The following is a 12,957-nucleotide window of genomic DNA, read 5'->3' as shown; positions in this document are numbered from 1 at the left end:
AAGATAATTTTCTTCTATAATCAATTGCTATTTCTTTTTAGTTTTCTTTATTTTTAATAGACTAACAGCATACAATGTACAGGATGATTAATATTTGTATTTTGTCTACTATAATGGAGACATTGATAGCATAACATCACCAAAACAATGGTGAGCAGAATTTTGTGTGAAAAATTAAGATTTCACAAAACATCAGGCGAGATGGTTGTATTCACTTTGATACAGAGCCAGTGGTTCAGAATCAGCTAGGTAAAGGTTCACGTTTGGGGATGAAATTGGGGTTCGCTATGGGGCGAGGTGAGCTCATGGTGAGCTCGTCGTCCTTGTGACATTTTATTTTCACTTCTGTCCATTGCAGAGAAAGGCAATAAACGTAGATGGGGGTGTCAATTCACTATGAGCTTGTTTTATAATACAGGCATTGACCACTTACACCTGAAAGCACACAGGGGTTGGGATGTTTCATGGCAACCCCAATATAAAATGTTTTTTCTTTGTAAGGAATACATCTGAAGAAGGATCCCTACGCCAAACTTCACCTGTTCCTTTTCTCCAGAGATGCTGGCTGACCCGCTGAGTTACTCCAGCACTTTGTGTCTATCTTTTTACATTATAAATGATAGGGTGTAGGGTATTCTTTATAACCTCATTTATCCAAATATAAATATATTACTCAGACACTAATAGTGCAATGACTATTACTGTTATACAGTAAAGTCCTGGTTTCCGACAGATTCAGTTGGCTTCTGTAGTCATTGAACAACTGAGTGTCCTCCAAACTCCTCTCCAGAATATGGCTAATTCTTTTAAACAATCTCTATATCCCTTTCACTTAAAAACCCAATACCTTCTTCTTTAAACTAAAACCATATCAACTGATTGTCAGATGGGCAAAAAAAGTCAGATTCCAAGTCACCAAACCTGCAGGCTTTGACCTGAAGATTGTCTCTGTGTTGCAAATAAACAGAGGGCATGCCCAGCCTCTCTCAATTTATTCACAAGATAGATACCTTGCAAAGAAATGCTGCAGATGCTGGAAATCTGAAATTAAAAAATATGTTAAAGTCTTCATCAGGAAAGTATCTGTGGAAAGAGTGACAAGATTAAGAGTATCAGTCCCAATAACCCTGTATCAGAACACAGAGAATGTTTTGGGAAACATAGCAAAGAAAATCAAGTTGGTTTGAGTTTAATGAGCAACAATTAAGCTAATGATATCTACAATGTTGCATGGAAGATTTCCAATGGAAACAACCAGAGTTGGTGCATTGTTCTTTCCCTTTGGATTAGAATTTGAATCCAGCACAGGCTGATATAAAGTGAATTGTGAAATTCCCATCCTGATCTCTCATATTGAAATTTCAAACTCCAAAGATAGACATCATTTTAAAATTACATTCAGTGAAACAATGTGAGGTGTAAACCTCTACAGAACATCAGAAGGTAGTGCTATTTTGATACTGGTGTTCAGATGTGTTGGAGGGCTGTGTGGTGACATTGTTAATTTGCATCCCATTCATCTTGCATCAAAGCTAAAAGGTCTATCATTAGCAGAGGATATTGTTGAAATCTTAAATATTGACATCCATCATTGTCTTTTACTTAAATTTTGGGAGCATGACTTTAAATTCAGTCTGGCACATGAGGTGAAAGCTTATTTTAGATGTGAATGAATGAATTCACTCAGCATTTTCTCTATATTCCAAGTTATGAATGGAATATATAAAACATGTCGTGTGCTCTTTGAAAATCAATGTAAGGTGTTGGAGACGAAAGATGCAATACTTTACTTCTGTTATTACATCTCTGTGAAGTACCTTGAGACATTTTTTCAACTTCAAACCTGTCATGTAAATACAAATGCCTGTTAATATTTTGCTCAGTGTGACCTCTGGAAACTGAACAAAGTCCCGAGTAGTAGATTGTTTCAAAGGGATAGGATATAAACCATTTCCAGGGATGCTGAGAACAATTTGGGCCATGTTATTATTCCGAATTGACTGTATTCTCAACCTATACCCAAGTCTTTGTTCCCATTTCAGCATCAGCCTTGTAATAATGAGAATGAGGAAATTAGATTATTTATTTTAGGCTAGGAATATTTTACAGCTTTGCTACTGTGACACAAGAGTCACTTAAATACTCCACTCCCAAATAGAGCGGAGAGATTTTTTATTGCGAATGCAGGCATTGCAATGAGCTAGTAAATCATGAGTTTGCCCAGTTCTGTGACTGATACACTGTTCAGTTAAGATAGTCGAGGATTTAGGGGAAATCAATTGCTGCCTCTTCCCAAGAGCTTTACGGTTCATTAAAAAGGGATTACTGAGAAATGAATATGCCATACATACTAATTGGGCAAGCTTTATGTCTTTTTTATGTTCCGAAAGAAAAAACAATTTTAAGAACATGAAAAATGTTTCTCTCTCAAATATCCAGTCTGAAGGTGATAGTTCCCATTCTACGACAGATGGACAAGTGCTTGTGGGAGCTCCGCAAATGGTTCAAGGGCAGTCCAAAGACCTGGAAGCAAAACCATCCAGGGAGAAAAATTCAATTTTTCGTGCAAAACCTATGAAGGTCAAACACCACAAACATTCGGCTGGTCCATTGGCTGAATACGGTTAGTTGCAACAATTTAATAATTGTTTTTAAAGTAAGCACATTGTACTGTAAAATCTACCTTTGCTTGCTAATCAAATGAGTGCTGGTATCAAGAAACATAGAAACATAGAAATTAGGTGCAGGAGTAGGCCATTCGGCCCTTCGAGCCTGCACCGCCATTCAATATGATCATGGCTGATCATCTAACTCAGTATCCTGTACCTGCCTTCTCTCCATACCCCCTGATCCCTTTAGCCACAAGGGCCACATCTAACTTCCTCTTAAATATAGCCAATGAACTGGCCTCAACTACCTTCTGTGGCAGAGAATTCCAGAGATTCACCACTCTCTTTGTAAAAAATGTTTTTCTCATCTCGGTCCTAAAAGATTTCCCCCTTATCCTTAAACTGTGACCCCTTGTTCTGGACTTCCCCAACATCGGGAATAATCTTCCTGCATCTAGCCTGTCCAACCCCTTAAGAATTTTGTAAGTTTCTATAAGATCCCCCTCTATCTTCTAAATTCTAGCGAGTACAAGCCGAGTCTATCCAGTCTTTCTTCATATGAAAGTCCTGACATCCCAGGAATCAGTCTGGTGAACCTTCTCTGCACTCCCTCTATGGCAAGAATGTCTTTTCTCAGATTAGGAGACCAAAACTGTACGCAATACTCCAGGTGTGGTCTCACCAAGACCCTGTCCAACTGCAGTAGAACCTCCCTGCTCCTCCTCAAGCCTCGAGCCAACACTCCCTACCTCTACTCCGGATCTCTGCAACGCATTCCTCCACTTTTTCGCTGATAAAATCAGCACCATCTATCAATCTTTATCCCCTGTACCCGACTCCCCAGCATCTACTCCACCACCTACCAAGGCCCCTCCTTTCAACATCTCCACTGACCTCCTTACCCCTCCTCCACACTGCTTCCTCTCCCAGTTTGACATGGTCACCCCTATTGAAATCTCCAAACTCATCAGCTCTTCCAAACCCACTACCTGCTCCCTCGACCCTCTCCCCACTCCCCTGTTGAAGTCCTGCCTCCCCGTTCTCTGCCCCTACCTCACTAATCTCTTCAACTCCTCATTGTCTCAAGGAATTGTCCCCTCCGCTTTCAAAACTGCTGCCGTTACACCAATCTTAAAGAAACCTGGTCTTGATCCCTCCTCTATCATTAACTACCGCCCAATCTCAAACCTCCCCTTTCTTTCAAAAACCCTGGAGCGTATCGTTGCGTCGCAACTTCATTCCCACCTCCTTGCGTATAACCTACTTGAACCCCTCCAATCTGGCTTTCTCCCCCTCCATAGCACAGAAACTGCTCTCCTCAAAGTCCTCAACGACCTCCTCACCTCTGCTGACACTGGTTCCCTCAACATCCTCATCCTCCTCGACCTGAGCGCAGCCTTCGATACAGTGAACCATAACATCCTGCTCACCAGACTCAAAGACCTCGGCATTGAAGGCTCTGCACTCAGCTGGCTCCGTTCCTACCTTTCCAACAGATCCTACTTCATCTCTCTCCACAACCACACCTCTGCTACAGCCGCAGTCACTCAAGGCGTTCCCCAAGGCTCCGTACTCGGCCCCCTCCTCTTCATCATCTACATCCTCCCCTTTGGTCAGATACTCCGCCACTTCAATCTGGACTTCCACTGTTACGCTGATGACACCCAGATTTACCTTGGCACCAAATCCCCCCACAACCCCCCCCCCCCCTCTCCCATATCAACTCCTGTTTGTCAGCTATAAAAACCTGGATGCAACATAATTTCCTCAAACTCAACAGCGATAAGACAGAATTCCTCCTCATAGGCTCCAAAGCCACACTCAGCAAAATCAATAACCCCACTCTCACCATCGACGGCACCACTGTCTCCCCATCTCCCCAGGCCCGCAACCTTGGCGTGATCTTTGATTCCACCCTCTCCCTTGAGCCTCACATCCGCCATGTCATTAAAACCTCCTTCTTTCATCTCCGCAACATCGCCAAACTCAGACCCTCTCTCACACCGCCCGCTGCTGAAAGACTCATCCATGCCTTAATCTCCTCCCGACTGGACTATTGCAACTCACTTCTCCTTGGCATCAGCTCCACCTACATCAACCGACTCCAACTGGTCCAGAACGCAGCCGCCCGACTCATCACCCATACCAAATCCTGGCATCACATCACTCTAGTCCTCAAACAACTTCACTGGCTTCCCATCTCCCACCGGATCACCTACAAAATCCTGATCCTCACCTACAAAGCCCTCCACCATCTGGCCCCCCCATATCTCATTGACCTCCTCTCCCCCTACTAACCCTCACGGTCCCTCAGATCCACATCAGCCGGTCTCCTCTCCATCCACAAGTCCAACCTCCGCAGTTTTGGGGACAGAGCCTTTTCCAGGGCAGCTCCCAGGCTCTGGAACTCCCTCCCCAACTGATCCGCAATTCCATGTCCCTCACCATCTTCCAGTCCCGCCTCAAGACCCATCTCTTCACCTCTGCCTATCCTTAGCCCCACGTCCCCGTCCCTTTTCATCTGTGCATTAATTGCCTCATACTGTGTTTTGTATTGAATTCTGTCTTTACTTTGTGTACTAGTCATGTCTCTACTATTTATTTCATTCCCCTTACATGTTTTTCCTCTACCTGCTCAATTTTTGTAAGGTGTCCTTGAGACTCTTGAAAGGCGCCCATAAATAAAATGTATTATTATTATTATTATACTCAAATCCTATACAAAGAGTAGGCTGAACATTGTATTCAACTCCCCGCACTTATAAGTTTTTTGAGTAGAATTAAGCCAGCAAGTCTACTCCGCCAATCAATCATTGCTGATCTACCTTTCCCTCTCAACCCATTTTCCTGCCTTCTTCTCATAACCCCTGACACCCATACTACTCTATCAGTCTGGGGTGTCAGGGCATTTGGTACTGTTGCAGCAGATACTCTACCTTTTCTTGTAACTAAGGACTAACTTATTTCTTCAAGTCCTTCAATCCCTGTAACATTATTTTGGAAGCACTGTTCTCCCACTTACCTGTGTGATAAACTTCACAATTGTCTTGCCTTTCCCCTTCATTGTAATTTTAAGTAGTAATGTCAACGCTGCCATTTTTATATTGCCTCTTCGTTAAAAAGTCTTGAGATTTTTATATGATTTAAGGTTGTACAAGTGGGGCTAAGGAAAGAGCTGGCTAGTTTAAAGGTTAAGAGGCTGACTCTCCTCATTACTGGTGAACCAGACACTGGCACTTAAACTAGGCAGCCATTGATATTTCAGAAATAATTTGGTGAAAAAATTAAGGGAGTATGATAAAAGTCAAACAGCACATAAAAATAATTTAATGCAGGCATCAACGTGGAAACAAAATCTCTGTGCATTCCCTGAGACTAATGTAATATTTTCATGAATTTCTTGTGCCGAGAAGCAGTTGTCAGAATCAAAGTTTAGAAGTCAGATGGCTGGCTCATTATTTTTGCCTATTGTAGTGGGGAGTGTTAGGGATGGAATGTGGCCAGGCAGAGTGGATTTGGATGCAAGATCTTGTCCTTTCCAAGAAGATTGACATAACTGTGTATCCATATTTCCATGCTCTTATTGTACCACATTTCCAATCCAGAGAAGTGATGCTACATGTATGGGCATTAATTGCTTTGATAGACCCTCCTCACCTGTATCTAACTGCTGGTGAATGACTCCCCCCAACCCCCCCAAAATTACAAAAAAAACATGTTTTGTCCATTGTTTTCAAACTTACAATTTATGATAAAGGCAATTCAGGAGACAGCTTGAATTTTTAGAGAGCTTATACAATGAATTTTCCTTCCCAATTGAGAATGTGATATTATTATGAACCACAAAATCCATTAGAGAGCACAAAGAGATAGGGTTGGCTGCTTTTAAGGTTAGGGCAATATCGGAATACTACTCATTCACTCCCTGAGCTCAGTGGCAGGGTCTTTAACCAGAACATGGCTGCACATGATGGTCTGGAGAGGGGGATGGGGGAAATCAGAGCAGGAGAGGCCCAAGGGTTCTTCTAAGGTATCCCATCATACGTTGTCAGATCTTCAAAAGACCAAATGGATGTTTAATATTTCAAAGTGAATAAAACAAGAGCTGCTGGTAATAAACTGTTGACATGGGAGAGGTAGGCAGAATTTGATACTAATCTCCATTCTAATAATCAACTGACAAGGTTTATAAATGATACATGGCCAGTTGTGCAAATACTGGACAACAATTATGATCAATCAATTCATACAGAAGATAAAAAGAGATGGGGAATGGGGGAAAACAGACACACTAGGTGGTACGCTTTTGACAGCAGCCTCCACCACAATAACTATGGATGCCATGTTCAGATCTTGATATCAAGAAGAGTGTTTGAGAGTAAAATGCCATAATGCCGAATAACTATTTAACTATTGGATCTCAGCTGGGATAGATTTGGTGAAATGTATTCACCTAATTGTTTTGGACCAAAAGACATGAATTGCTTCGAATCAAATGTTAAATGAATAAAATCATTGTGGTAAAGTTATTGATTTTTTTTTTCTGGAAAAATTACCTGGTGAATCAACAGTTTTATATGTTGCAAAACTCATTGGATCTCACATCCCAATTGGAGAATCCAACCATTTTGGAATATTTTAATAATTTAGTTAACGTTACCTTTGGGCCTTGGGGTCAGTTTCACGTTACTGATGTCGCTGCTGGAAAAATAGGCATGAGTAAGATATGGTGACCATTTTTTTTGATGAAATTAATGGGGTAAATGTTTGATTTCTAACATCTACTGGCTAGTGGATTCCTCTGATCTATTTGACAGTCACATAGTATGTGATATATCTTCACTAAAATCAAAGTTATTAGATGTAAAGCAAGCATGCGTGTGCTTGTGTGTAACATGATGGATATTATGTCTGTTTGGTTTAGAAGATAATGGTGTGTTTAAAGCTCAAGACGCTCAGAAAGAAACTCAAGATGCTGCTGAGGTGAGGGAAGATGCAGACATGAGAGTGGATCTACCGATTGATCAGGTTAAAATATTACATTCTTTGAAATGCATGTTTTTCTTGCTCTTTTGTAAACGCACAATATGATTTTGTATCATTCAGAATTCTGTATGTATTACCAGATGGTTTTGGTCACTCCTCGCAAGTTATTTAAAACCATTTTAATTATCTTGTTACATCCAAAACTAGATGCATGCATTTTACCAAACATTTAAATAAATTCATTTTCCCCCATATAATTCTGTTTAAAAACATAATAGTTAGCAGAAGAAGTGGGCCATTTGAGCCACTGAGCTTGCTCATCAATTCCATTACTTTGCATTAAGTTCTCAACAGTTTTTACCACAGCTTCACTGACAGGTTATTCCATCTGAAAGTTGGTTCAGTATCAGAATAATCTGATTGTCTAATGGGATGAGGGTTTGTGTTCTCAGGTCCTCTAACAAGGCTCACTTACTCCTCTCTGTTCACCTCTTAAAGTTGACCATCCAGTATTTATTGTGTGGCAGTAGAGAGATGGGGTTTGGCAGATCGATCTCTTCCATAGCAATGGAGAAGGCTGAGGACAGACAAGTGCCCTGTCCTCAATCTCACCCTCTAGAAAACTAGATGAACGTGTTATTTTAACAGAAAATAAGTGATTTTTTTTGTTTTGTATAGGACTTTAAATACAAATTACTGATGCTTGGTGCACCCACGACATTTGCTTGACAATCAAAAACAGTGATCTTATTTCACACCATCAATATCCTAAAATATTGGCAGCCACCAATAAATAAATACCCAACTAGATAAGTCCCATTTAACCATAGATATTAGTGCTGGTCAGAGTCTATTCTATGGTCAGTGATTAATCTCTTGACCCCCTAAATAAATTCTGATATCCAGAAGTCTTCTTCTTCTTTTCTTCTTCTTCTTTGGAGTTTTACGGCAGCCGGCATCCGCAATGTTGCATTGCTGCCACCTTCTGGCTTCATTCCACAGTACTCATGTCTATATATTAGATCCTTTTTATAAGCTCAGAGGCCCTCAAGAAATCAAACAACAACTTTATTCCTTTTCCTTTCCCTCCACACTCTAGAATGTTCTTTACTGATATTTCTGTCAATCCAATTTTCCTCATTTCAATGATCATAAATCCTCTTTCTGTCTCATATCTCCTACATGCAACTAGGGAATGCTGAACTGTTTCTGGTTGATGGCATTCCTCACACAGCCCAGTAGGGTGTTTTCCCAATATTTTTAATGTGCTGTTCAGGTGAGTGTGTCCTATCCTCAATCTTGTTAATACTACCTGTTCCCTCCTGTTCCCCCCTCTTCTTGCTGTAATGCCCACTCTGTTTTGTAGTGAATAGAGGTGTCTCCCCTTTGTCTCCTGTTCCCAGTATTGTTGCCACTCCTGAATTATTTTCTTCCACACAATGTGTTTTCCTTCAGATTTGGATAGTTGTAAGTTTACCTCTATGTTTCTTTTTTTTACAGCCTCCTTTGCCAATTTATCCACCTTTTCATTCCCTAGAACACCAATGTGTGCTGGGACCCACAACAAAGTCACGTCACTGCCCCTCCTTGTCACTTGGCTTAATAGTAGCAGGATTTCATAAACTAAGTCAGGCCGCCTATGGGATGCACCAGACCCAATACTCTGGATTGCAGATAATGAGTCGCTACATATTACTACTTTACATGGTTGCACCTGTTCCATCCACCGAATTGCCATCAAAATAGCGTACAGTTCCACTGTATATACTGCCAAATAGTTGTTTGTTCTTGTAAAGCTCAATATAAAGAGAGAGTACAGAGGAGATTTACTAGAATGTTGCCTGGGTTTCAGCAACTAAGTTACAGAGAAAGGTTGAACAAGTTAGGGCTTTATTCTTTGGAGCGCAGAAGGTTAAGGGGGGACTTGATAGAGGTTTTTAAAATGATGAGAGGGATAGACAGAGTTGACGTGGAAAAGCTTTTCCCACTGAGAGTAGGGAAGATTCAAACAAGGGGACATGACTTGAGAATTAAGGGACTGAAGTTTAGGGGTAACATGAGGGGGAACTTCTTTACTCAGAGAGTGGTAGCTGTGTGGAATGAGCTTCCAGTGAAGGTGGTGGAGGCAGGTTCGTTTTTATCATTTAAAAATAAATTGGATAGTTATATGGATGGGAAAGGAATGGAGGGTTATGGTCTGAGCGCAGGTATATGGGACTAGGGGAGATTATGTGTTCGGCACGGACTAGAAGGGTCGAGATGGCCTGTTTCCGTGCTGTAATTGTTATATGGTTATATGGTTATATGGTTATATCCAGAAGTCAAGGGGATGATGGAGTTAAGTTCATGTTCCTACAGAGGTACACCTGCATAATCACTCAGGCACCTCAAGCAATTACTTAACTGTCAATCCAGTTAACATCCATAGTGGCCACTGAACAGCATTTCATAGTTGCATTGTCTCCTCCCCACTTACCGCACTGCAGAAACTGCAGCACCTCACCAAGGTATCACCTGGCAGGACTTTCGATCCATTGACTGTCATTATTGAGAATCATGTGAGCTCTTAATCTTCAGGAGTTTGATCACCATCACCCTCCCAGGCAATGATCATCCAGGCTTAGCCAATGCCAATATTGGGTTGTTCATGGTAAACTAATAGCACTGAAAACCAACTGTGAGAGAAACTCAACAGGTCAGGCAGCATCTGTGGAGGGAAATGGAGAGACAATGTTTTGGGTCAGGCCACTCTGCCTTGAAAAAGAATCCTGATTTTTAAGAAAAGTCCTGACCTGAAACATTTTCTGTCCATTTCCCGCCATAGATGCTGCCTGACACGCTTAGTTCCTCTAGTAGTTTGGTCAAGCCGCCAGCATCTGCAGTCTCTTGTGTCTTCTCTCTACCCAGTTGCACTATTAGAGTGCTTTCACTACACACACTTTACAACATTTATCTTCAGGGCCACAAGAAATGGCCAGTAAATGCCAGCCTTGCCAGGAATGCACACATCATAAGAATAAATTAAAGAGGAGTAGGCATCAAACTCATGTTCATAAGTTCTAGGAGCAGAATCAGGCCGTTCGGCCCATCAAGTCTACTCCACCATTCAATCATGGCTGATCTATCATTTCCTCTCAACTCCATTTTCCTGCCTTCTTCCACCCTTGATACCCTTACTAATCAAGAATCTGTTAATCTCTGCCTTAAACATATTCATTGACTTGGCCTCTACAGCCATCTGTGGCAATGAATTCCACAGATTCACCACCCTCTGACTAAAGAAATACCTCCTCACCTCCTTTCTAAAGGTACATCCTTTTATTCTGAGGCTATGGCCTCTGGTCCTAGACACTCTCACTAGTGGAAACATCTTCTCCACATCCACTCTATCCAGACCTTTCACTTGTGCCAGTTCCTGATTATGAAGGGATTTCCTGAATTGATAATGTGATTTAATGCCATGTTTCTGCTCAAGTCTTCCTGAAGCTTTGATCAAAGATAAATACATTACATAGAGCTGATATTTCTGCAAAGTTAACACATCGCCAGCTGCTTATTAACCGACTCTCCTCTTGTAGTTTGAATGATTTTATGTTGGGTGGATTTGTGAACTTTTCGAAAGCAAGTTACCCATAAGTAGGCCACAAAATGGAATAATATACATGGTGAATATGAGGCAAAGAATTACGACCTTTCTAGAAATAATAATTGTGTCCTTAATGGGGAATAAAATTAACATTCAATTGCATTCCACGATAAATGCTGATGATTCTTTTTGTGTTTGTTTACAGTCAAGTCATTTTAATACAATATTTTGTTGACTAACACATCAGCAGATGATCTGTTATGGCATGTGAGTCGGTTCTCACTTCCTTCTGTGTGTGATCCAGTTAACTCTCATGTTTCCCTTTATAATTGGTACTTATTCAAGGTGATAATTTGGCCCCAACTTCATTAACGATGCTTGAAATTAATGTGCAACTAAATAGTAAGATTAAACGAGAACTTACCAGTTCGAAGTTTGATCGTTATTTTATGAGGAGTAACGTTGAGGGATTATGTGAAGAACCCGCCAGGACGCATGCGTGTCATTCTTCAAAGCAGCGGTGTGAAATCACAGATAACAGTTATGACTGAACATAGTAAGATTAGAGAAGAGGATACCAGTTGAACTTTATGATCAAGGGTGGGAGCGGAGGGCACGTAATCCCTCAACGTTACTCCTCATAAAATAACGATCAAACTTCGAACTGGTAAGTTCTCGTTTAATCTTACTATTTTACTTCGGAGTCACGTGAGTGACTACGTGAAGATTTCAAAGCTCTGTGATTTCATGCCGTGGAAACGAGTCCATGCATCACATCTGCCTTAATTGACTAAGGGAGGAATTGTGTTAACATGTTTAAACATGAATCCGACATTGAAATCCATGATAAATTTATTAATAACAAATTATAGCCCCTATTTTATGGGGTGAAATCATATTACAGAACTTAAAATTGATTCTGCAAAAGTTCCAGGTTTAACCACTGGTTTATGGTAGAATTGTTGGAACATTTTTTCCCTTGACCATCCTGCTGTCTCCAGGATTTGGTCCATCGGTACGTCCAACTCCATAGCTGCCGATGTAGCTGCAGCCCTGGTGGAATGAGATTTGAATATGTTAGTATCCACCCCAGCTGTTGTTAAAACCTGTTTCAGCCATCTGGAAATAGTTTGAACCGACACTTTTTTGTGGGGTTGCTTGTGACTGATTAGTAGTGCCATCTCATTGCCTCTGATGTTTTTGGTGTTCTCCATATATAACAATAAATGTCTTATTATACAGAGACGATCATCTACAGGGTAGGCCCTAAATTCTATTTTGAGGCCTGATGATCCCGGTCTGTTCTGTTTGACTAATTCGTGAATATGAAAAGTTATATTTCTTGTTGAAGAAGTCATATTGTCCAGCCTTAACTTATGTAAAGACTGTACCCTTTGTGCTGTGACCAAAGCCATCAGCATGACTGTTTTTTGCAGGGATAGAGCTGTTGCTGGAGACCAGTTCCTTAGCAACGTTAGGACAATACTCACATCCCATATTTGAGAGTACCTGGTTCTTGGGGGATTGATATTAAAAATTCCCCTCATAAGTTTGGTTACCAGAGGGTGAGTCCCAACAGAATGACGCTCTGATCCTCGCCATAGATATGCTGAAAGGGCACTTCTGGCACAGTTAATGGCACTGTAACTGAGCCTCTCGTCATAATGGAGGCCTGCCAGGAATTCCAGAACAGACGTTATGTTCATCGAGCTGTAAGTGATGTTGTTTCTGTGACAATATATCTCCCATTTCCTGATGTATACCAGATATTGTTTT

At 41.1% G+C, this 12,957-nt stretch overlaps 1 protein-coding gene across 2 annotated transcripts in view; it reads left to right on the top strand.

The window, feature by feature from the left end:
- The window catches only part of dcdc2c (doublecortin domain containing 2C), a 114,338-nt gene that overhangs the window by 88,297 nt on the left and 13,084 nt on the right, over window positions 1–12,957 (top strand). For both annotated transcript variants that reach the window (XM_033021655.1, XM_033021654.1), the window contains 2 exons: window positions 2,440–2,623; window positions 7,534–7,637. In XM_033021655.1, the coding sequence (XP_032877546.1) occupies window positions 2,440–2,623; window positions 7,534–7,637 (288 nt within the window). The remainder of the gene's footprint in view (window positions 1–2,439; window positions 2,624–7,533; window positions 7,638–12,957) is intronic.

Source organism: Amblyraja radiata, chromosome 5, assembly GCF_010909765.2.
Source record: "Amblyraja radiata isolate CabotCenter1 chromosome 5, sAmbRad1.1.pri, whole genome shotgun sequence".
Classification (NCBI taxonomy): Eukaryota; Metazoa; Chordata; class Chondrichthyes; order Rajiformes; family Rajidae; genus Amblyraja; species Amblyraja radiata.
This window is presented reverse-complemented; position numbering and strand designations above follow the sequence as displayed.